At 32.6% G+C, this 24,972-nt stretch overlaps 2 protein-coding genes and 1 long non-coding RNA gene across 7 annotated transcripts; all 3 read right to left on the reverse strand.

Annotated features, from left to right (window-relative positions):
- Positions 1–6,802: 6,802 nt before the first annotated feature.
- On the reverse strand, positions 6,803–7,516 carry LOC113716063 (uncharacterized). Its single transcript, XM_027240363.1, has one exon. The coding sequence runs from the start codon at positions 7,514–7,516 to the stop codon at positions 6,803–6,805; it is 714 nt and encodes a 237-aa protein (XP_027096164.1).
- Positions 7,517–9,628: 2,112 nt separating this feature from the next.
- LOC113715758 (agamous-like MADS-box protein AGL80) lies at positions 9,629–10,493 on the reverse strand. The gene has a single exon (XM_027240047.2). It carries the CDS (start codon positions 10,491–10,493, stop codon positions 9,819–9,821), a length of 675 nt encoding a protein of 224 aa, XP_027095848.1. The 3' UTR covers positions 9,629–9,818.
- A 3,939-nt stretch (positions 10,494–14,432) lies between these two features.
- LOC113717281 (uncharacterized) lies at positions 14,433–18,594 on the reverse strand. 5 transcript variants are annotated; one of them, XR_011823116.1, is made up of 6 exons: positions 18,579–18,594; positions 17,775–17,816; positions 17,418–17,506; positions 16,385–16,440; positions 15,964–16,097; positions 14,433–15,681 (listed from the first exon to the last, which is right to left on the reverse strand). It is a non-coding gene; the product is annotated as an uncharacterized lncRNA (long non-coding RNA). The 5 variants fall into 5 exon arrangements; XR_011823115.1 differs by lacking the exon at positions 18,579–18,594 and adding an exon at positions 18,076–18,498; XR_003454309.2 differs by lacking the exon at positions 18,579–18,594 and having other exon boundaries at positions 14,433–14,698; positions 15,633–15,681; positions 17,775–18,496.
- Between the last annotated feature and the right edge of the window lie 6,378 nt (positions 18,595–24,972).

Here is a 24,972-nt window from a genome sequence, read left to right on the forward strand (position 1 = left end):
AGGAATTACGTTTTCTCTCTTTTTGCTTTTTCACTTCTTTTTTTTTTGCTTTTTCACTTCTAGTTCGCTTCTTGACCAAACTAGTATAATTCCAACCCAAAATTCCTAGTACAATTACTAACGATAAACAGAAAAGGTTTCAGATTTCTAATTTCATCCAAGTATGTTTAGCTTCCCTTCTCTCTGTAATCAACAATTTTGGTGGCATCATTCAGCAGAAAATGAATTCTAACTAATAAATTCAAGCTGCTGGCGCAACTCAATAAGGGCACTATTTTCTTCAGCTATAAAAACATAGGAAGAGCAGCTCTCTTATGGTTTATGCAGTTCTTGGTTGTAAGACTTCTCTAATCATATCAATGGATTTGCTGCTGTGTTGATTTTGAATTTCAGCATAAAACCCTCTTTGGCAAGGGATTTGCTCCACCCAACAAATCAATGGGCAGCCATGCGATGATGTTCTTTTCTTATTCTTGTATTTATGGTGGTAGAATTTACCTTGTGGGTTTATGAAAACTCTTGAGCCTCTATTCTAAGAAATTCAGTTGCAAGAGAAAGAGGTATTATTATTTAACTGGTTCAGAGTTAGTAACCATCGCCAGCACCTGAATTTGAAGAGAATAGAGGAAGAGGAGGAGATAAAGGTTGTGGTGGAGGAATGGGTAGCTTTTGGACCACAGAGAGGAGAAGATTGACGAGCGCAAGGTATGCATATAATAATTAGTTCATCCACAATCAAATTTACATTCATAAATTTCTAAATACCCCACACGTGATTTTTCACAAGTATACGAATCACGATTGAGTATAAGGTATTAGGTGTCGATCCCACAGAGAAGATTGTCAATTACCGATGGTTTTCAAACTTTTTTATTATTTAGATTATCACAAGTGTAAGAAATTAGTTCTACACTATAATCATGAGATAAAAGTAATATAAATAACAATAGAATGCTCCTAGAAGTATGGAATTATTAACTACTCTTGCAAATGAAATTACCGATTAAGTGAATGCTATTATTTTGATTAGTTATAATATAATTTCCTAATGTATATGAAATCTACTCTCGTAGTGAATCAACTATACTTGTAACTAAGTCATACCTACTCTCGTGGTTATGAAATTAATTACAAGTTCATTTCTTCTATGAAATTATATGAAACAAGTCATTAAAACCACAAAGATGCACTTCTACTTTCGTGAGTATACTCCCTAGGTTTATCACTTCTTTGAACTAGTGTTAAATTCTAATTTTTATTGCAAACTTAATACCTTAAGATTATCACAATTAATGGCCGGTTAATCATGATTAGAAAAGCAAAAGTGATAAATAACTTGGTCAAAATAATATTACCAAATAACCAAAAAAATATTACTAACAAGATATAGAAAGTTCATCCATAACTCTAGGCATAAACTTTAGAAACACACATTGAAACACAAATCCATGTATAATAACTAAGCATGAAAACAAATACAAGAGAGAAAGTAGTAGAAGAGATATCACCTCTGTCACATGAGATCAAACTCTCTATCTTGCTCCTTAATCTTCATCCTAGTTTAACTACTAGTACAAGAAGAATGAACAATACTAACTATACTAATCTACCCTAAGTTCCTAACAAATGAACTAAGGAAATTCTAATGAAGACTACATTTTTGGTGAGTTTCTCTAACCTACTAAAGTTGTGAAAATATTCTTCTTGGCCTCTTTCTATAGAGAGACTCAATCTCAAGATGAGTTGTTTTTATAGTGAACTTACTTCTTGAAACTCTCAAAGATTGCTTCTCAAAATTTCCATGCTCATCTGATCATTTCCAGCTGGAATCTTTGCAGAAAAAGTGATAAAAAAGGTTGTGTGAAAAGAGCACAAGTTTCAGAGCAAGTTGCAGCCGAAATTCATATAAAAATGCGTGCAAGAAAGCGCGGCCTAGCTCGTGTTTTGACCCTCCGTTTTGCTTTTTTTTTTTTTCTAGGTTTGCTCATTCTGGGCAGATTTCATCCTTGCTCTGTTTTTATACCAACTTCCCCTGATATTTTCTTAATGATGGAGGCTGAACTAGCTCTTGTGTAAAACGTAAAAGTTGTAGCCTTTTGAGTTGCTTTCCAATGCATCAAGAATAATCCAATTTGGAGCTTTGTAGACCAAGAAATGACTACAATAGCCTCAACTGGTCAGAACTCTGTTTCAGCTTTCAACAATGAAAATATACTTCTGTATTTTGACATTCTAACAAGGAAAACGGCTAAACTGGACTTCGATGTCTCATATCAATTGTAGATCTATCTCTTAGCTTCAATATGGTACAAGAATCACCTTAATCCAATGCTTGTAGCTCAATATATAGTCAAAATACTAAAAGGTGTCAAAACTGGAAAACTTGCATTTCATTTTTTGAGTATTTTACACTTCATGTCTTCTTTAAATCACTTTAAATCATCAATAATCATCCAATTATCTTTTCAAATCACTCCAATTGATGATTGAATCATTAAACCTACAAAAACATGAAGTTTTCACCATTAAAATCAATAGAAATGCAATTTTTACCACTTAAACCACAAAATGCATATTTTCACTAGAAATCTAGTTCATAAGCTATAAAACTAATTAAAACACACCAAAACTAATTAATAAAACACACTTAAAATACTCAAAATACACACCTATCAAAGGTGAAGAAGAAAAAAAGTGTTGAAACCAAGAGGAAAGATTCTAGTTTCTAATCCAATTCCATTTGACAATGTGGCAAATTGTGGACTACTTGGTCTATGGGTAGGGCCATAGATTAGGTCTACCAAGTATTTGCCTATAGATAAAGGATGAAATGCATTTTATTGGAAGAATTGCAGTTTTGATCCTCAATGTTTGGCATATATGTCAAATTGGTCCCCAAATTTTCAACTAAAACAAATTTAGTCCCCAAAACTTGTAATTTTAAATAGATATAGGATAACTAACAAAAATAGAACATTGACTAACTAACAAAAATAACTTGGACTGCGCACTTTTGTTCCACAAGATTTTGAATCATTATGTTTTCCTAAATTTTAAATAGTGATTTTAAGGGTTTTAACATAAATTAAAATGCAAATTAGAATGAAAGAGTATAAATGGATAAAAAGAATTCTAATTAAACTTCTTTTTCTTTTTAATTAAATATCTCTTTAAAATTTAAGAAATATATATTTTTTGTAAACTAAGTTGATTTTTTTGGCATTTTAATAGGTTATCGATTGAGTTTGAAACGAAGTTGGCATTTTATACACATTATATGACCCATTAAATGATTATCAAGGTATATAGTAACAACAGCTCTGAACGATGTAATATTTTTTGAACAAAGTGTAAATCTATGTGAATTAGTTGTAAAACTTAACAACAGTGACACAATTATTACATATGAGACCCACATGAACAGTGACAAAATATCACACCTCTGCTGTAAGGATGTAAAAGAAATTTACATAAAGTTACAAAATGTTACACTGTTTAGGGACGGTTGATCTGTCAACCGTCCCTACCCCTCCTCCCCTTGCAATCAGAATCACACTATGCTTTTCAAGATTCAAATTAGATCAACATTAACTCAATCCTGTGAACTATTCATTTCAAAAACTTTTTAAAAAATTACAATTAGAGGGGCAATTTGTCCCAAACCTCAATGGACTACCCATACCCAAAGGGACCTTGGGCATGAGGGTATTCTAATTTTGATGTTGGACTTGAAATGGGATTAATCCTATTGATACCCATTAATTGATGAAATTTTTTTAGAAATACTTGGGTACCCATTGGGGTCCAAATATCTCACCAAAAAATTAACCTATCAATTGTTGTATATTTTTTACTGACTCAAGTGAACCATTTTTATTCTTCCAGTTAGATCCTTCAGTTTTTTTCTTGTAATTATGCTTAAAACCCCCCATCTAGTTTCCTGAACTCTTTTCTCCCTAAGAAATCAGTTTTTTCTCCTTTTTTCGTAAAAATTCTGTTGCCAGTCTTAATTGAGAGTACTTTTTTGAAAAATGTTGAAAAAAAACTTCTTGTTTTAAGATGGGAACTCGATGGTTGTGTAGTTAGACTAAAGAGCGCCCAAACAGGGCTGGTGGGAGCTCTTTTAATCCTGTAAATGTTTTTGAACTTCTTTTCCAATAGAATACTAACCAAAATGAATATTGGGAGTAATATGGAAGTCATTATTCTGTAATCTTATTAGAAAATACTTTGTCCAATTTTGGTCATTTTATGATGGCTCATAGTTCCAAACGCCATTTCTTTATACTCATAAATACAACTACTTTTGAGTATTTATAGGACTTATTTTTGCCACAACTAAAATTTAGCAACATTGGAAATCAAAGATTAAAAAGTTATATATACACAGAAAATAAATAAAAGAAAATTTGAGGGAAAAATAATTTAGGAAAATATAAAATTCACAGTGAGACTAAAAGAAATTTAATAAATAAAAAATATTAAAGTTATATAAAAAATAAAAAAGAATTAAAGGAAAAAAGGAAAACACAAAATAAACTTGGATATTAGGCGAGATCAATCTAAACCCGTCCCAAAGTGATCATGCCCAAATTAGTTCTAAAATACATATGGGTAAGGTTGGACATAAATCCATATTACTCGGTCTTATCTCAGACTCAAATAAAACCCACCCATCCCACCCATTTTGCCACCTCTAATGACAATGAATATAGTCCAGAATCCGGTTCGGATCAACCTAATGTGGTCGGATTTGAACGGTAAAAATAATACTGTGCAGTTGCGCCACTAACTATTCTTAAGGGAAGTGAAAAAGCCTCCTATAATTGGTAGGAGTTACCCTTAACAACCAACAAAAAGAAACAAAAAAAAAAAAAAGCCCAAGCGAAAAGGCTTAACATAAAATTGCCCGAATGGATATGTTTACTTTATACAAGTTCATTTAGGTTTGATATATAACTCCTTTGTCTATATTTTTCGTCGTAGCTATATATGTCTAGTGCAGCATGTATATATGTCTTATTCTAACACGAAGTTTAAACTTTACATTACACTAAAATACCTGGTGAGCCCTTAACATTGAGTTCTTTCAAAGAATTTTTCCCGAGTTTGGTGATGGAATGGTGTCATTGTCGTTCCGCCATTGTACGCTTTTTGGTAGACTATGTTGTTACCTTCGGCTTGACTATTGGAAAACTTGGAGTTAGGACGTAAGAAAGCTGAAGAGATCATTTATCGAAATCTTAGAAGGAACAAGATTGGTGTTACATGTATAATTGCGACTGTTTGGCACTTATGGCAGGAGAGGATCAGCAGGGTTTTTAAGCAAACCAGCAAAACCAATGTTCAACTTGTTGCAGCAATTGTAAATTGTGTCCAATCAACGTGTGTATCTTGGGAGAGTGCTGCAAGAACAAAGGAAAATCTGGAACTAATGCTCGAATGGGGATTTGAATATAAGTGTTTGATGAGATCGATAGGTATTATATGTATATATGAGCCATTAACTAAGTACTTAGTGACTATAGAGATAGAGGCTTTAGAGTATATAGTGCTGATAGATACAGGAAACAGAGATATGATGTAATAGATGTAGAGCTTATTGTACAATTATGCTGAATTCAATTAAAGAAAATACTTCATCCAAAAAAAAAAAAGATTGCTAGGTTAGATATATACGAGAATCAACAAATTTGGAGGTGGTCTATTGGGTTCAACAAAAATCCGTATGCTCTTTGCCCGCTTGTGGAACATTTGGAGCAACATTGCTGACTTAGATATACACGATAGTAAACAAGCTTAGAGGTGGTATAACTGGTTCAAGAAAACGCGCTTTCTTCCCAAATCTACCCTTTTTGGTTGGGTAATGCAACAGGCTCGGACTAATATGCTATGTTTCCAGATTTGGATTGGATATCGACTCGGTTGAATTCAGGGGTCAATGGGTTCGACCGGATTGAAGGTTGAACTGGATGACGTCATAAATACGCCATATATATATGTGTGTGTGTGAATTTTTTCCCTATAAATCAACTATACAAAATATAACCAAGAACTAATAATCCAAATCCAATTCAATTCATGTAGCAACAATATATATATATATATATATATATATATATATATATATATGTCATGTTTTTCCTGTAAATCAAATATACAAAATGTAACCAAGAACATGTAGTAACATGTTGAATTGGTCGTAGTAACTAATCTCCCACTATGGAACTCTTCCTAGTAATTATAACCAAGAAAATTTGACTTCTAAGTCTTTGAAGCTTTTCTAGTTTTGATGTGCACCGTTCTTACGAGCTGAAAAGATCATTAGTACTAGAATTTCGATTCTTATTAATTGTTCAAACGAAACAGGAACACCTTGATCCTGCACCCTATATATTCTCGTTACTGTATTGCATATTTACTGAGGCGACTTTTGTAACTTAATCCAATGTTTTGAAAACCGGATTGGATTGGCTGATTCGACCGGTTGAACCGCGAACCGACCATGGCACCGGTCCGATTCTATGTCATTGTTGACTTTACTAGAAAATCGGTCAAAACCCGATTGAACCGTAAAAATCGCCAAACCGGATTGAACCGGCGGGTTTTCAGTTTTCAACTTTCCCTTTTTTTTTTAAGTTTTGCAAAATGCAGCCATCAAGATTCGAACTCAAGACCTTTGTAATAGAAAACCAATGTATCAACCATTGCACCATCACATTTTATTAGTTTTTTTGATAACTTTTTTTTTCCAACAAACGATAATAGATTTCATTAATATTAACACTTGATAATACAAGTATTAGTTACAAAAAGGGGATACTACCCTCATTTCTTTCATCCCTAACTCAATCAGCCATATTGGGAAGTCATTTTCCCATTCAATGTTATGCACTAGTTTAACTGCAAAATGAGCTAGTGCATGACTGATTACATTTGCTGTTCTAGAAATAAACAGAAAAGAGCACCTGTCAAAGCCTTTTCTAAGCTCCTGTACATCCTCTAGAATAGTTGCAATGTTGTACTCATATTCACTGCATCTGTTAATTTGCTCAACCACTGATTTGCAATCTGAATGTACAATAATTTTCTTCCACCCAGCTTGCTTGGCCATCAGTAGAGCATTTCGTATTGCGAGTGCCTCTTCCATGCTCGCTGTTCCTTTCCTCTGGTGCACATTTCCTTTCGCTCTCAATATGATTCCTTTCCAGTTTCTTGCAATGATCCCTTTTCCAGTCCTGATCATTTTTGCAGAAATGGCTGCATCCGTATACAGACATACCACATCTTCCCTTGGTTGCTCATTTCTTGCTTGTTGTCCACTCCTATTCTGGGTTGCTCTGCTCTCCTGCTCAGATTCCCTTTCTTGTTCAAATTCCAACCACTCCTCTTGTGCTTTTTGTGCAGTGTTATGAGGTTCCTGATGAGCACTATCAAAAATTCTCTTGTTTCTGGCTTTCCAGATGTGCCAGAATATGTTAATGGTGAGATTAACTCTAGCTTGACCTTGTTCCATCGAGAGTGATTGCATAGCTTTCTCCCACCATTTGATAACTTATTTGTATAAAACAAACACTCATATTTCTTTTTCCATTTTTCTTACAAAATTTCATTCTCTCATGGTTCTTTCTTTTTAATCTTCAACTCTCTCTCTCTCTATCCTCTTTTCTTTTATCACTCCCTTTTTAATCAAATCTCTTTATTTTTAATTTATTGATGTTTTCTTCCATCTTTTAATTTTGTTTTTGTCCATTAAATTAAAAAGAATTATTTTTCTTTAACCCAAATTATTTAATGCCACAATCATTCATTTTTATCTCATTTTTTGTTTCTTATCAAGTTTACATTTCTATTTTCGATTCTCTTGACTTCTTTCGAACTCCAAATTTCCTTTTTTAAATTGCAATATTTAAATTCCAAAACATAAATTAAAATTTAAGATCACAATGTCTAAATTCTCATAGACGTGAATTTGTATAATTTCAAAATATTGTGATATTTTTGGGTTGGATTTAGATATAATTGAAATTGAGATGAAATTTATTGTTTTAACTTATAATTTAAAAAATTTATTTTTAAAAACCCAAGTTATTAAAAAATAGTAAACTTTTCATCATATAAAGTATTAAATTAGTCCATTACATGTCTTATTTTGTGCATATATATATTTATATAAATTATTTTTAAAAAAATTCATTGAACCGGAGTTGAACCAATCCGACCGGTTGAATCTCGACCCCCTTTCACTTTACCGGTTCAATTAACGGTCTGATTTTTAAAACATTGACTTAATCAAACACTTTATGAGATAAAAAAAAAAAAAAGGAAACTTATCAAACACTTAAATGTATATAGCTTTATCATTTGACAAACCAACATATCTAATAAGAATTCCATGCGCAAGAGCAATCAGCAAAGTCGAAGCAGTAGACAATCCAAGAGAGTGACATATATGAAATCATCCTTCCTCAGTCCTCACCTGCAGTAACAACCAACCAAAAAAGCCAAATTTTTTTTTTTAAAAAAAAAAAAAACCCCAACAACCCAAAAAGGGGGAAAAAATTGGAATTTTTGCTTTCTACGCAATTTAGACATCAGAACCATACAAGGCGGCCGCCAAGCCACTTAATAGAAGTTCTACAAATATAAGACCAAACTAATAGAAGACGTTGCCGAGTGCTGAGTGCAAGACAAAAACTGAAAAAAGGGCAAAACTAATAGAAGTTTTGAGAAAATTCTACCTGCTTCTTCTAGTCATGCTTGACCCTTGAAGTTTAAGTCCGAACTTCGAAGGAGATGGCAGCAATGCAAGCTTGAAGTCTGAAAATTTCCAGAGGAGAGGCGGCTGCAACCTTTGAGGAGCGGCGGCGGACTCCCGGTGGAAGAGCTAGGTTACCAACAAAGATTTCGTTTTGCAAACTCTGCAATTTTCCAGCTTTTTTTCCTCTTTTTTGCTTGTTTTAATCGGTCAAAGGGAAGACCAGAGAAAGTCAGTTTGGAAAAAAAATTAGGCCAAAAAAAAAAGAAGAAGGGGAAAATCGGGTTTAATACAACTACACCAATTCACCGGTTAGACTCGGGTGTTGACTGGGTTTTATTGATTTTCTAATTACCGAGTTTTTATATTGACTCGGACGGATTACTTGATCGGTTCTCAATTTGACCGATTCAACTAATCGATCCAGTTCAAGTCTGAAAACAATGCTAATATGATTTAGGTTCAAATTTGTTCTCACCCTTATTGCTACATGGCTCCTTTAAATAAATTCTCATAGTTGCACTTTTTATTTTTTATGTATAAATTTCTTATTTCTTGTTTTCGATTATTGTCAGCTGAACCCTTCTAATTTAATTCAACAAATCGTAGCATATTCTATCTCACTAGAGTCCAACATCTTGCCCAATTTTGTGTGGTAAGGTAGTTGTCGATTATCTCGAATAGCGAAGGGGATGGCAAGTTGGTGGGGGTGGAAAAATTGTAGAAGGACAACAAGAAAATAAAATAGAAACAAAGATAAAAGAAGCAAACAGGTTTTTTGAGAAAAATTTTAACATTTATATAGGCTTAATAAGAGTCCATATATATTCCAATTCCTACTCGTCTTATTAATGCATTCATGATCCCAAATGTACTTGGGCTTGAATCCCAAGCATTTTCAGGTAGAAAATAGAACATAGGCTCCTTCCCCACATATACATTACACCAAGAAGAACACCCACAAACACTAACTTATCAAATTTTAAGACATTGCAACACTAATTAAACTAGAGATGAAAACCTCAGAGAATTCTACAAGACAACATCCATGCACGATTTTTCAAGGAAAAAAGGCACTAGACCACATAAAATTGTGATTCTCATGGAATTTCATAGTCATCTCATTCCCAGAACCAGAACCCTTGTTTTGACCAGGGTTATTCATCCACTGGTTGAACCAGCCAGTCCTTGGAATCCCATCCACAGGCATTGATGGTTCACCTGGTGGTGTTGTTGGCGGCTTAGCTTGTTGAGGAGGAGCCATTTTCTTGAGAAATTCAATTCTTTTCTCAATCTTCTTTACATTCTGATCAACAAGCCACCCCAGATCATGCAAGTCCGCCATCATCAGGTCCTGTATACCTCTTCCAGTCAAGCATTGGTACATCACCTCAGTCATCTCCTTCTCGCGATTTTCCTTGCATTGTTTCCTCAGCTGTTCATTGGCTTTGGCAATCCTGTGCTTGATGAAGCCCTCCTGATTCACCATCTTCTTGCTTTGCTCCATTTCTGGCATTCTTTTGAACCGTGAAATCACGAGTTGAACTCCCACCGGGCCAGGCCAAACCTCAGGTTCAGATTCATATGGACTATATACAATTGCACAAGCATCAACACCACAAAGGGTGCTGAGTTCGCTTACCTTCTTCAGCAGACCCTTCTTCCTTTTCTTATAGGTTGCTTTTCTTGCCGAATCATTAGTTATGAAAGCCAGTTTTACCTTTTTCCTAGTCATGGCTAAAGGGGAAAAGCAAGGATGCAAGTCAAGATTGGGAAGGAAGGATATGGTAGTTTGCTGATGCTATGTTGTTTCTAGTTCCAAATGGCCATTGCTATATATACTGATGTTGAATGGGTCAGAATTAATACCAGAGATCTTGCAAATAACATTATTGATTGTTGGGATTATGATGATTTGAAACATATCCTTTTGTTTGTTTTTGTTTTTTGGTAAGTGTAGAGCTAATATGGTAAGATATTATAGCCATTTGTTACTGCCATTTATATGGTAAGTACTAAGTAGTAATATGTATTTAGTTATAGATTTAATTGTCAGAGCCATGCTTGATATATACACCATAAATTTTCCTAAATCTCTCAATCCAATGACTTACCTTATTTTTTTTCCCCTTCTTTGTAAGCAACGACTTACCATATTACCACACCTATGTAACTATGATAATGACTTAACATACCGGCTCAAAAAAAAAAAAAAAAAAAAAAAGAAGAGAGACTTGCCATACTGATTCCTAAATCTCTCAATCCGTTGATCTCTCAATCCATTGACTTACTATACCTCTTCCAAAATTTCCTAAATGATTGACTTCTTCAAAAAGAATTTACTGTAGCTCTTCCAACATTTCCTAAATGTTGTCCGAATTTTTGTAGACAAATTCATTTGGTAGAAATTTAGTAAATTCTTCTTCTCAATCCATTGACTTCTATACTTCTTCCAAAATTTCCTAAATGATTGACTTATTGGCTACGCAAGAAGAAGTTATCCTTAAACTAACATATTAAGGGTCCATTTGTTTCCAACTAATGTTGTCTGAATTTTTGTAGACAAATTCATTTGGAAGAAATTTAGTAAATTCTTCTTCTCAATCCGTTGACTTCTACACCTCTTCGAAAATTTCCAAAATGATTGACTTAGTGGCTACGCAAGAAGAAGTTATCCTTAAACTAACGGATGAGGGGCTGATGATCGCTCCTGAACTGTTCACGGCCAGATTTTGGCCAGAAAAAAATGTGTGGTCCAGATCACTAGTTGTACATCGATTTTCACAATGTGTGTGGGACCCGCAAAATTTTGTACTAAAGTTACACGTTGTGCAAATAAAGTTGCGCCGTGTGCAACCAAGGTTACGCGCTGTTGAAAATGACCAAAACCGCAACCGTTCCTGCCCTTTGTCCTAAACTAACATATTAAGGGTCCATCTGTTTCCAACTAATGTTGTCTGAATTTTTGTAGACAAATTCATTTGGTAGAAATTTAGTAAATTCTTCTTTTTGGGGAAATTATTCAAATCTTTCAGCGCGAACAATAATTGGTTTTTGTACTTATATGTAGGGGTGTTAAAAAAGAAGTGAAAAAGCGGGTAACCGAGAAAATCGAATTGATCCAAACCAAAAAATATGATAACTAACCCGTAATTTTAAAAATTGTTAGGTTACCCGAATCTACTTGAAAATTTTGGTTAGACTATGGTTTTCCATTTACAAAAACCACGGTTACTTGAACCTATCGGCATATGTGTAAGGTTAGTTAAGATAATCAGCATCCAAATCTGAACCATAATTATTTAGTCATTTACTAATAATTTAAGTTACGAGACCCAAGCCATTATATATTTTATTTTTCACAACTTGTAAATTTGTATGTTTAACCGTATCTTCCATTTACTTTTTTTGTTTCCTACATTTGTTGCCACTAATTTCATTTATTCTTCTATTCTATTTTTTTTTTGTTTTTCTTCAAAATTTCTTTTCCTTTCTCATAATTTCTATCCACTTCACCACTCTACTTTTTATTTTTAATTTTTTAGAGCTTACATGTTTGGTTGTGAAGCAATGAAGCAGTCTTTCATCTTTAATATAAAATGAATTAATAGTTTTCAAGAAGTAGGGAAGACGAAAATAAATGTTCAAAATATTTTATGTTTTAATTATCTATTGTTCTTTGATTTTCTATTTTGTTGGTAGTTTTTTAGAGTTGTAGGATTAAATACTCATATTAACTTAAACAACTGCTGTGTTGTTTTCTTTGTTAATTTAATTTTTTTTCTCCTACATGTACAAGAGGGTTAGGTTATCTTGTATACCTGATCCTATCTTATAGGGTAATCGATTGAATAAGGTTAGGATATGAAATGCAATTTTACTTGCAGTTAGGGTTAGCAAAATTGCAAATGGACTAATTATCTAGTCCATGAATGCCCCTACTTATATTTACTTATATGCAGACACAAGAACCAAGAAAAAAAATAGAAAACGGTAATACAACATTGCCAGCTTTAGCATGTGTTCCGAAAGATCAAATGAGTTGCAACATGGGGTTTGTTAAACTTGTTAATAAACAAAATCTTACCTCAAGCGAGCTTTTTTCCATCATGGACCAGTCAAATTAGCTTTTCCACAACGACTCCGTTTTGATTAACTTTCATAATTGGTAAAACCAATTATTAGAAACACAAAAAAATTATTTAACTAGGCTTATATATAAATGCTAGAAAGTACGTTTCAATAAGTCGCTTTCCTCAATAATTAGAACAATATAATTGCTTTAATGAAGAACAAGTATAAGTTCTTGAAATTCTCATATTTTATCTCAGTGTTAAGATACGCAAGCACATTATAGCTAGAAAATTTACTGTCTGATTTGAAGGACAGCTTGGGATAATAATAATAATAATAATAATAATAATAATAATAATAATAATAATAATAATAATAATAATAATAATAATAATAATAATAATAATAATAATAATAATAATAATAATAATAATAATAATAATAATAATAATAATAATAATAATAATAATAATAATAATAATAATAATAATAATAATAATAATAATAATAATAATAATAATAATAATAATAATAATAATAATAATAATAATAATAATAATAATAATAATAATAATAATAATAATAATAATAATAATAATAATAATAATAATAATAATAATAATAATAATAATAATAATAATAATAATAATAATAATAATAATAATAATAATAATAATAATAATAATAATAATAATAATAATAATAATAATAATAATAATAATAATAATAATAATAATAATAATAATAATAATAATAATAATAATAATAATAATAATAATAATAATAATAATAATAATAATAATAATAATAATAATAATAATAATAATAATAATAATAATAATAATAATAATAATAATAATAATAATAATAATAATAATAATAATAATAATAATAATAATAATAATAATAATAATAATAATAATAATAATAATAATAATAATAATAATAATAATAATAATAATAATAATAATAATAATAATAATAATAATAATAATAATAATAATAATAATAATAATAATAATAATAATAATAATAATAATAATAATAATAATAATAATAATAATAATAATAATAATAATAATAATAATAATAATAATAATAATAATAATAATAATAATAATAATAATAATAATAATAATAATAATAATAATAATAATAATAACAGCAGCAGCAACAAGAACAACAATAATAATATCTAAGATATTAGAATCATAACAGCAATTTGGCCACATTATAAGCCATTAAGTCTTATGGTCTGTTGTCATGCAGTGTTGGTGGCTTTTGTCATTCAGTGGTGTGGGCGACGAGAGAAAGAGTTGCTTCTTTTCTTCAACACTAGGAGGCACAAACGCGCTTCGCGCGATGGAAATCGAAAATGCCCTGGCCAGTTTTATATTGACCAAAAAGCATAATATATGAGGTATTAAAAATAGTAATTTATCTAGAAATCATTATTTGGCTGTAGTTTAACACATAAACCACTAATTGCAAGTCAAGATTTTGGCTGTTACAAATGATCACCCACAAAACAGATTAACATAGAATGCAAAAAAAAAAAAAAATTGTACATAAATACTTATAAAAAATTAAGCCACGTACAAACTAAATGGCATTTGAGCCATATTAATCAACAACCTAACTACTACAAAATATTTGTGGTTGAATTCTTTATAAGAATGATATCTACACATTAACTAAAAACATCTACTAAACTGTTCTCTAGAAAAAGACTAAACAGATTAAAAAATTACAATAATCAATTTAACATTGAGTCGCACTCCTAATCAGACTACATGAATGCCTAACACAGCACAACAGATTCCTCCTTCTTAGCTACTCTACCACATGATCCTGCACTTCAACATTCTGAAGCAAAAAATCACAAGGATAATCATAAACAGCATAAGAATAAATAGCCAATATACCCCACAATGTAAATTTGTCTCTCGACTCCATTGCAAAGGATCAGCCCCACAATGTAAGGTATGCATAAGACCATGACAACCATTAAGAACGTCATTTTTAACGATCCAAATTCTATTCCTTCAATAGAAAAATAGACACACAAAGAATTTCAGTTTCATACAAAATCAATAGACAAGAAGCACAAAATTTCCTCCATATGTCACAATGTCAAATACCAAAAGCAATTCAACTCAAATATCTGAGGTACAAACTCAAACAAAATTCAAAACTGCATTGAAAATTGGATTCTTATCAACAAGAACTTATTTTATTGAAAATCTGGTTTTTTTCTCAAGGATGAAGTTCAAACATACTCAAAACATTGACCGTGATTTTAGAAAAAATTTCATTATTTATAGCCATATGAAAACACAACCATTAACCTTTGACAGTTAACCTTCTTTGAATCTAGGGAAAAATTGCATTTTTGTTGGCAATATATATATTCTATCAGTTTCCACAAGATCAACCAAATTAAACTAAAATTCATGAGAAAACAGAAGATTTGAGGCTGTCAGCAAGTGCAACTTCACTAGTAATAATCGCAACACACCAAACATCTAAAACAAAGCAAAAAAATAGACATTAGGAATGACTCAGCATGCAGTCAACACAAAACTAACTGTAATTTCTCTCTTGCGATCAGTCCATTATATATAAAAAGAACAAAAGTAAGTCAAACTTTTTGGCATTACATTTGGAATGACTCAACAAGCAACCAAAACAAAGAAAACTGACTGTAATTTTAATCTTGCGATTGGTCCATAATATATAAAAAAGAACAAAAGTCATTAACTTTTTGGCATTCCATTCACATTTCATGGTGGAAACTAACCTCAGCAATCATGAGTAACTATTCTCTGGCAGTTTGGCAGAGTGATTGCCTGCAAATATACATCATAAGAGTAATGAATATGATGGGGAAAACATCTGTACACAAATCATAGCATGTACTACAATATTTTCCACTCCCTAATGAGACCAATAGTTGTATATTGATTTAATACCCTCCTATAACAGTTCTATCATGACGTTCAAGCTACATTATAGAAGAAAAAATAGTAAAAAACAAATAGAACAGGTGATAGAGGGGCTCTAATTACTCAATTGCAAATCAATGTTAATACAGGTGCTGCTTTGATATTGACCTAACAGATGATACTAACATGTTCATTGCATCAGTCTTTGGTGACTTATCAGGGATTGCCCAAATTCACTACACTTCAGGCAAGCAAATCCCGTAACATAAAAGGGCTACACTTCGCTGCAGCACAACCTCTGTTGAGCACAGAAGAATAACCTACATAATCAACAGAAAGATGAGTATAACAATTACTGAACTTTGTGGCACAAAACAATCGCAGAATAAGCCAAAAAATAAACAAAACAAAAGAAATGGCACAAAAATTAGGAAAAGAAAACAAACACAATTAAAGGATGACTAAAACAGGTAGTTCTACATCATTTATACCAATTGTAATCATCATTCATCCCTTGATGTACATACCATAAAGAATTCATTAGCTATGAGCAAAGGATTCATTAGCTCAAATGAATGCTGCATTTTGAGAATGCACAAGAACATACCTTGGATTTGCATATTCTGGTAAGTATTGCAACAGGAAACGAAGAGCAGTATCTCTCTACAGCAACAAAATCATAACATATTTATTAGGCATATTATTTGAAAAGCCAAAAACTCAAGGATGGGAAAAAAAGAAAATGTCTGTTCCTTTTGGTTCCTTTGTTTCGAAAAATTATGGACACAGGGAGAGAAATATCATTATCAGAACAGTGCTTGGCCAAACAAGAGGAGGGTTTCTTTTTTCTAGGAGGAGAAAAACCTATTATGTTTACTTATGATCTCTTCATTTCTAACTGCTAAAAATACACCGAAACAGAAAATGAGAATACAAAAAATCTGAAATTATCTATATAAAACATCAAGACAGGGGAATAGGATTCAGCTAGACCCAAAAATTATGTAAAAAGTAGCTACCATTTTGACAGTTAGGATCTTGAAGTTTTAGTTCTTCCAGTGCTAATAAAGATGATGGCAAAATTATGGATGAGCTTTAAGGGAAGATTATTAATTTCTTGTGCCAGGCAAAGAGAGAGGCTAACCAAGCAATTGAGTTGCATAGCTATTCCACATTAAATGGGAAAGCCTAGGAAGAAGAGTTACAGCAACATTTCCTCTTCCGCCACCCGGCAAACTCCCTCAGTCCTGCCCTCTCTAATCTTGCTGTCATGGTGTAGTACTTTTGAAAGTTTATACTTGTAATCATCCTTCTAGGACCACTTATCAATTAAGTATTTTATGTTTATTGAGTGCGATTTTTACTATATGTTTGAAGCAAGATGAAACCCTTGGCAACTCAATTTCAGTTAACATACTGAAGCACATTACATATACTTTTGCACAGTACTATACTGAAGCAATGGGTAAGTTATCATCTAGGCTATCTGATCAATGAGATTATCATAGCCAACAGGTATTATGAAGGAACTTTAGTCAAAGAAAAGAAAATGGATGGTCAGCTTGTTCATTCAAACCCAAACTTTTTCGGATGAAAGAAACAAGAAATGAATAAATGTATAACTATGAGCTGGACCTTACACAAAGGTATAATTAGGCTTTCTAACTCTGGGCATCAAAATCAAAGCTTCCTTGCCACCTGAACTCTAGGCAAATCGAGCATTTTAAATCTGCAATATCAAAATTTCAAAAAATCAACTTTCAGTTTATTCACCATTAACAGGAAGAAATACAAAGAGGAAAAAAAAACTAATCAAAAAAATACATAAAAATAGTAACAAAAATCAAAGAACATAAAATTTTAAAAAAATATATATAACAAGAAGAAATACAAAGAGGAAAAAACGAAGCACAAAAATACATAAAAATAGTACATAAAAATAGTAAGAAGACTCAAAGAACATAAAACTTTTTAAAATTACAAAAAATAAACGATACCTCTAATCCATGGCTGCAGTAACAGTCGTTGATTCTCTGAAACTAAAATTCCTAAAAAACTTAGAGATATATACAGAACACTGTGAAATTATATCGATCTATTGAATGTAAGGCTTTTCGGCAACTGCAAGCAAATCCGTGGGCAGATAAAAGAGCCATAGATTTTGCAGTCCCGGAGAGCCCAAAAATTTTCTAAAATTTAAGGGAGAATCGGGGAAACATTAGCTTTGCAGTTGATCGGAGAATGAGAGAGAAGGGACTGACAACCTCTTTTTAGAGGAGAGGGTATAAGTGGACTTACGAACACACCAAAACCAACTATAGTCAAAGCGACGCCTCTGTGAAGCATTCCATCCAACACCTTATGGGCATCCTTTAGGTAGCTAATAGAGGATAGGGAGATGATATGGTGGCAGAGGAGGGAACGAAGAGAGTCTGAGGAGATGAAGGGCGAGGGAGTGGAGATCTAGGAAGGAAGGCAGTGAAAGATGTTGATGATGGCGAGGATTTAGCGGAGGGATTGGAAGTCCTAGAATCCCAGGGCTGGTGGGAGATGGGGTGCTTGTGATGTTGGGTGTCGGAGAGGGAGATGATGTGGCGGCGAAGAAGGAGGGAACAGAGAGAGTCTGAGGAAAAAATACAGACAGGAGAGAGGAAGAGGAAGCAACGGGGAAAAAAAAGAGAAGAGAAAAGGAAGAAGAGAAGAGAGGCGGCGGCAGCGGAGGAAATTTACGAAAACCCTAGGGAGGAAGTATATGCAGACGTCTGGCGCATTGCGCGGAAAAAAAAAGGCTGGTGACTCACATGATTGGCACGTGAGAGGACGACGAAAAACCTCCAGGTCACCACAGCCCTTCGCTCTTTATCTACTTATGTTGAAAAGAAGAGACTGCCATGCGCCTAGCTGTCTGCATGGCTTTGGAACTTCGATGCTGTCTGTCCGCGTGGCTTTGCTGCTGTCTGCCTGGCTTGCAGTCCAGGACTTTTTCAAAGATGGGCTCAATCCCAGACCTAGGCAAAAGGGAATTGATTTAGGAAATTTCCAGCTATCCGCGTGGCTTTGTTATGGGCACTGAATAGGGAGCCGCCGAATACACCAGCTACGCCTAACATGTGAAATGAGAAATTCCATTTCAACGAAAATTTTGCCACTTTGGATACATTGAGCCCAACAGAGATAGAGAGAGCGAGAGATGGTCCTGCACTCGTGGCATCTACCTTTGACTTTGATTTTCAAACCCTCATCTTACCTTTTAAACATTTTCAGTATAGATTGTAGAAGAAACAACTTACCATGTTGGACGAAATTCGTACTCATTTTTCGTAGCCATTTTGTTGACAATATTAATAAAACTCAAACCCATTGTTATAATGGCTCGATACTAGAGGTGACAAATCAACCCACCTAATTAAATTTACCTATACCCATCCATGAATAGATGGTATAAGTTCAAAATTTTTGAATTAAATTTTTATATTAATTTTTATAGTACTTAGTTCAGATTTTTATATTCTTATTATTCAATTATTAAATAATAGATAATTTTGTAACATAGAGTATAAATGAAAAAAAATTGATAATTAAATTTATTGAATATTATAAATAAATATTTAAAACTAATAATGGGTACAAAGAGTGGTATAAATTGATAACTTGTGTTGCAAAAATAAATTTAAATGAGTTTACCAAAAGTTAAAATAAATAAGTTGTAAATGGGTAATTGAGTTACACAATTCATTTTTTGACTTACCCATTTATACCTATCTAATTAAATGGGTATAAATGAGTTAATTTACTTATACCCATTATCCATTTTATCCAACCCAAATTCGTACTCATTTTTCTTAGCCATTTTGTTGACAATATTAATAAAACTCAAACCAATTGTTATAATGGCTCGATACTAAAGGTGACAAATCAACCCACCTAATTAAATTTACCTATACCGGTCCATGAATAGATGGTATAAGTTCAAAATTGTTGCATTAAATTTTTATATTAATTTTTATAGTATTTAGTTCAAATTTTTATATTCTTATTATTCAATTATTAAATAATAGATAATTTTGTAACATAGAGTATAAATGAAAAAAAATTGGTAATTAAATTTATTGAACATTATAAATAAATATTTAAAACTAATAATGGGTACAAATAGTGGTATAAATTGATAACTTGTTTTGCAAAAATAAATTTAAATGAGTTTACCAAAAGTTAAAATAAATAAGTTGTAAATGGGTAATTGAGTTACTCAATTCATTTTTTGACTTACCCATTTATACCTATCTAATTAAATGGGTATAAATGAGTTAATTTACTTATACCCATTACCCATTTTATCCAACCCAAATTCGTACTCATTTTTCGTAGCCATTTTGTTGACAATATTAATAAAACTCAAACCAATTGTTATAATGGCTCGATACTAGAGGTGACAAATCAACCCTCCTAATTAAATTTACCTATATCGGTCCATGAATAGATGGTATAAGTTCAAAATTTTTGAATGAAATTTTTATATTAATTTTTATAGTACTTAGTTCAAATTTTTATATTCTTATTATTCAATTATTAAATAATAGATAATTTTGTAACATAGAGTATAAATGAAAAAAAATTGATAATTAAATTTATTGAACATTATAAATAAATATTTAAAACTAATAATGGGTACAAAGAGTGGTATAAATTGATAACTTGTTTTGCAAAAATAAATTTAAATGAGTTTACCAAAAGTTAAAATAAATAAGTTGTAAATGGGTAATTGAGTTACCCAATTCATTTTTTGACTTACTCATTTATACCTATCTAATTAAACGGGTATAAATGAGTTAATTCACTTATACCCATTACCCATTTTATCCAACCCAAACCCACCCAAGTCACCCATTTCAACACCTCTACTCCATACTTTATATTCAAGCCCAATATTTTTGTTTTCCCACTTTAGCTTTCTTGCTTTGTTTTACCTTGAGAAGGAAGAATTTTCATGATAAACTAAATTTGTTCTTCACTACGATTTCCCTTGTGTTCCAACAAAGGAACGTTTAACTTAAAATAAATATTTCAACCAGGGGAAAAAAAACCAGTTTAAAAACAACTACATATAACGGTTGAAATCAATCTGAGTCTATCACTCCATCCCCCCTCTTTTCTTTTATAGTGTAAGTGAAAGAAGAGCTCGTTATTATAAACGACCTATATTCTTATGTGATAACACAGTACCGAAACACTATGGTTTCTTTTATTTACACATTTGACATTTTTTTCATCCAACGTCTTTAAAGAATCAGTTGATCTTCATTCTACATTAAATATATATATCTATATACATACACTGATACATCTATACCTTCTGTACAAAATTACTTTCTAATTATCGAATGCAATCATATTACCAATTATCATCGTTTAACCTACTCCATAAAATTAAATTAAATTAACACAAGTTAGGGCAACCTCGCGCGTAGCGCGAGGCCTAAAAAACTAGTATCTATAAAATTTTGGTAGTGAATTACTTAACATACATAACTCTTCAAAGAATCTTGTTATGGCCTATAGGCCCATGTTATTCATGTGAAAAAAAAAAACAATTTTGGGAGACATTAAGATAAGATTAACGAGCATGGATAATGTTGTCAAACATGCTTTTCATTCTTCGGAGTTGGAGATCATTGGAGCGCACAAAAAAAATTTCGTAAACTGTGGTCATGGATAATTCTGAATTACAAGATACTGTGGACATTTCCATTGCACAATAAATCACAAGAATTATACAACTGTGTTGCTCATGTAAATGTTGCAAGTTAAATTAACTTGTATACGTCCACGCTTAACATCTCCAACCAAGGCAATTGGTAATGACTAAAGTCCCAAATTAGGATTTATGTGATTGCTACAAAAAAATCTAATTATAATAAGAGTAGATCTTATATACACTGATGGAGAATGCACTATCACTGTTGTTAAATTCATGATATATGTGCAAAACTTAAATTTTAAATTTAAATTTTGAATAGTTATCATTTATCTAAAGTTAACCATGTATATACTGCCAGTGTATTAGAAGATTAATTCTTATTACTAAATAGTTCGAAGAATTTATCTAATTTTCAATAAGATCAGTCCATTAACATTTTTATGTTTCAAATTATATTAGATGGGTATCCAAGAGAGAGAAAAAAAATTAAAAAGACAAAAAAAATTAGCTAATTCAAAAATTTTTTTTGTTTGGTTTGCTAAAAGGAAAAAAGTATATTGCATTCTCCTAAGTGTATAGGTCATATTCTTAAGGATGTTCGAGGCCTGGTAAAAGGATGGAAAAAGGTGGATAGAAAGCAGGAAACTTTAAAGCTATGCGCTGAATTTGATATTCCTTTGCATTATTGATGACACTCTATAGACTTGTAGTATAGATTACAGGTTTCTTTTATTGATTTGATGTATTTGACTAAGGGACAATCCCTTCTATAGTTTACATTCTTCTCTGGATCAAGAAAAAAATAAGGAATTTACAAAAAAAAAAAAAAAGTAAAGAAATTTGCATTTAGATGGTCATTAAAGCTTGGTCTAAAACAATCCATCTTATTTAGGAGTTAATGATGCATTCACTTATATTCATACTAGTGATCAATGCACACACATCCGTCGTGAATCATATGATCTAGTGAAAAATATGATAGACTATGATAGGGTATAATTTGTTAGTAATTTTATTATTAATTTCCCCTTTTATCCCTGATAAATATTGTGTTAATTGCTGATATTCACTCATATTTGGTATCTGAACTTAATTTCAGGAATGAAGCAGGAAACTACCAAAAAGGAAGGACTTTATGGGAAATAGGGAGACTTCTACGGGCTTCAATTCTTGGGCCCTTGAATTGGTGGGGAACCACAAGCTAGTGGAAGGCATCTACTCCTTTGGACTCTTAAAAGAAAGCTACGGAAAGAGACTTGAGGCAAGAAGTACTTTGAAGGCTTTGTCCACATGTGTGGGGACCACCTAAATAGCCTTTAGTCATCTTTCTTTTATTGCTTAAATAGGGATAACGTAGAGTAGCAGGGATATCTCTAGTTTTTAGTCTTTTAGTGTAGTTTTAGTTTTTCCTTCTTTTGACTGGCCTCTGACACACGCCAGGTGTTCGACAAAATTCCCCAACGGGAAAAACATCTTTTATTCCTTGCTTCTTAATAGAAAACGCTATGCCTTTGCAATCCATTAATTCGTGTGGTGATTTAATTATGCGGCGTGGCTAAATCTTCCATCTAGTCAAGGGTAAACTCGACGGCGCAGTCCCGAAAATCTGTGAGATCTAATTAGTTTTCACGTGTTCCTTTATTTATTAATATTTGCACGTTATCTGCTTGAATTTTCATGGGATTATTTTATTAACTGGATGTCAAGGGCCCGATGTTCAATGTGATTTATTAATCTCGTGCCAATTTAGTCAATTAAATCCGTAATTGTTTGATTGATTAATGTTAGTGGCAACTGGTGTGTTTACACATTAGGGGAACGTGCAATCTAATTTAAATAACCCTCGTAGCGTGTTATTGGTTAGGGCTAGGTTTTTCTAGTTATTAATGCAATTGGAAAATTAATTCCTACGGTCGTACCTAGGAGTACTTTTCTGGTTAGAGGTGATTAATGGTCGTACCTTGGTCATCTATAATTTAAGGAAAAATTGGTTGTCAGACTATAACTGGCCTATTAATACATTAAGTGAACCTCTCCTGCATCAATGATCGGATAAATGGACTGTACCTGAGTAGTTGCATCCTTGGTTAGAATTTATTTATTCTTGACTTAATTCCTGTTTTACTTGTGCTAGTCATTTATTCATTTTTAGTTAAATTATTTAATTGTTCTTAGTTTCATTCCGGTAAAATCCCCCCTTACCAATTGGACTTTAAAAGAGACAAATATATCCAGTCCCTGAGGAGACGACCCTACTTGCCATTGTCTACTATTCAATAATTTTTGTCAACTAATTAATTCTGGTATATCGGGTTAAGCAAACTCTTCGGGAACAGGGTGAATCAAGTAACCCATTGCACACCTAGAGTCCCTGCTCCAGTACCTAGGATTAATTATTGACTGCTTTTAGTGGTATCTAGGTTCTATATTTATTATTATTATTGCACAGGCTGACGACCTATCAATTTTTGGCGCCATTGCCAGGGACTGGCGTTATTATTTGTTTCTTTATTAAGTTCATTTTCGCTCTAATTTTCTGGGATTTTTCTAGTGTATGCCGCAATCTTCTCGTACAGGTAATTTGGTTTTTGACCCTGAGGTAGAGAAGACTGCGCGTAGGACAAGAAAAGAGACTAGACAGCTCCGAGAGGAGCACTCCAGTGCTACATCTCAGAGACCTGAGCCAGAAGTTGAACCAACAGATTCATTTGGGGACACTTCGAGTGACTCAGAGCAAGAAGAAATCCCCATGGCTAACACACAGACATTAAGGGAGTTGGCTGCTCCAAACTTGACCCAACAACCTCTTTGCATAACTTTTCCTCGCCTTAGTGAGAATGCAGCTTTTGAATTAAAACCTGGCTTAATACATTTGTTGCCTGTTTTTCATGGTCTGCCAGGAGAGGAACCCCACAAACACATGCAGGAATTTGACGTGGTATGTTCGAGTATGAAGCCTTCGGGAGTAACTGATGAACAAATTAAATTAAGGGCCTTCCCTTTTTCTCTCAAGGATTCGGCAAAGGACTGGTTATACTGTCTACCTGCAGGCATTATCACCACGTGGCCAGAGATGCAGAAAAAATTTTTTGAAAAATATTTCCCTGCATCTAGAGCTGCTAGTTTGCGAAAGGAAATATGTGGCATCAAGCAATTTCACGGAGAATCCTTGTATGAATATTGGGAGAGGTTCACCAGGCTGCGTACCCGATGCCCGCATCACCAAATAAGTGATCAACTGCTGATTCAGTATTTCTACGAGTGGCTACTGATGAACGATAGAAATATCATTGATGCAGCAAGTGGTGGTGCACTGGTGAATAAGACTACCCAGGAGGCATGGGACTTAATCGAGCGAATGGCAGAGAATTGCCAGCAGTTTGGTACGAGAGCAGATGTTCCTACGAGAAAGGTCAACGAGGTAAGTTCATCTTCCATTGAACAGCAGTTATCTGAATTAACCTCATTTGTTCGACAGATGGCTGTAGGAAATGCAC

The sequence above is a fragment of the Coffea arabica genome, chromosome 11c (assembly GCF_036785885.1).
Source record: "Coffea arabica cultivar ET-39 chromosome 11c, Coffea Arabica ET-39 HiFi, whole genome shotgun sequence".
NCBI lineage: Eukaryota > Viridiplantae > Streptophyta > Magnoliopsida > Gentianales > Rubiaceae > Coffea > Coffea arabica.

Excerpts from the sequence above, each read along its gene's own strand:
- LOC113715758 (XM_027240047.2), bottom strand. The coding sequence starts at position 10,493 with ATGACTAGGAAAAAGGTAAAACTGGCTTTCATAACTAATGATTCGGCA.
- LOC113716063 (XM_027240363.1), bottom strand. The coding sequence starts at position 7,516 with ATGGAACAAGGTCAAGCTAGAGTTAATCTCACCATTAACATATTCTGG.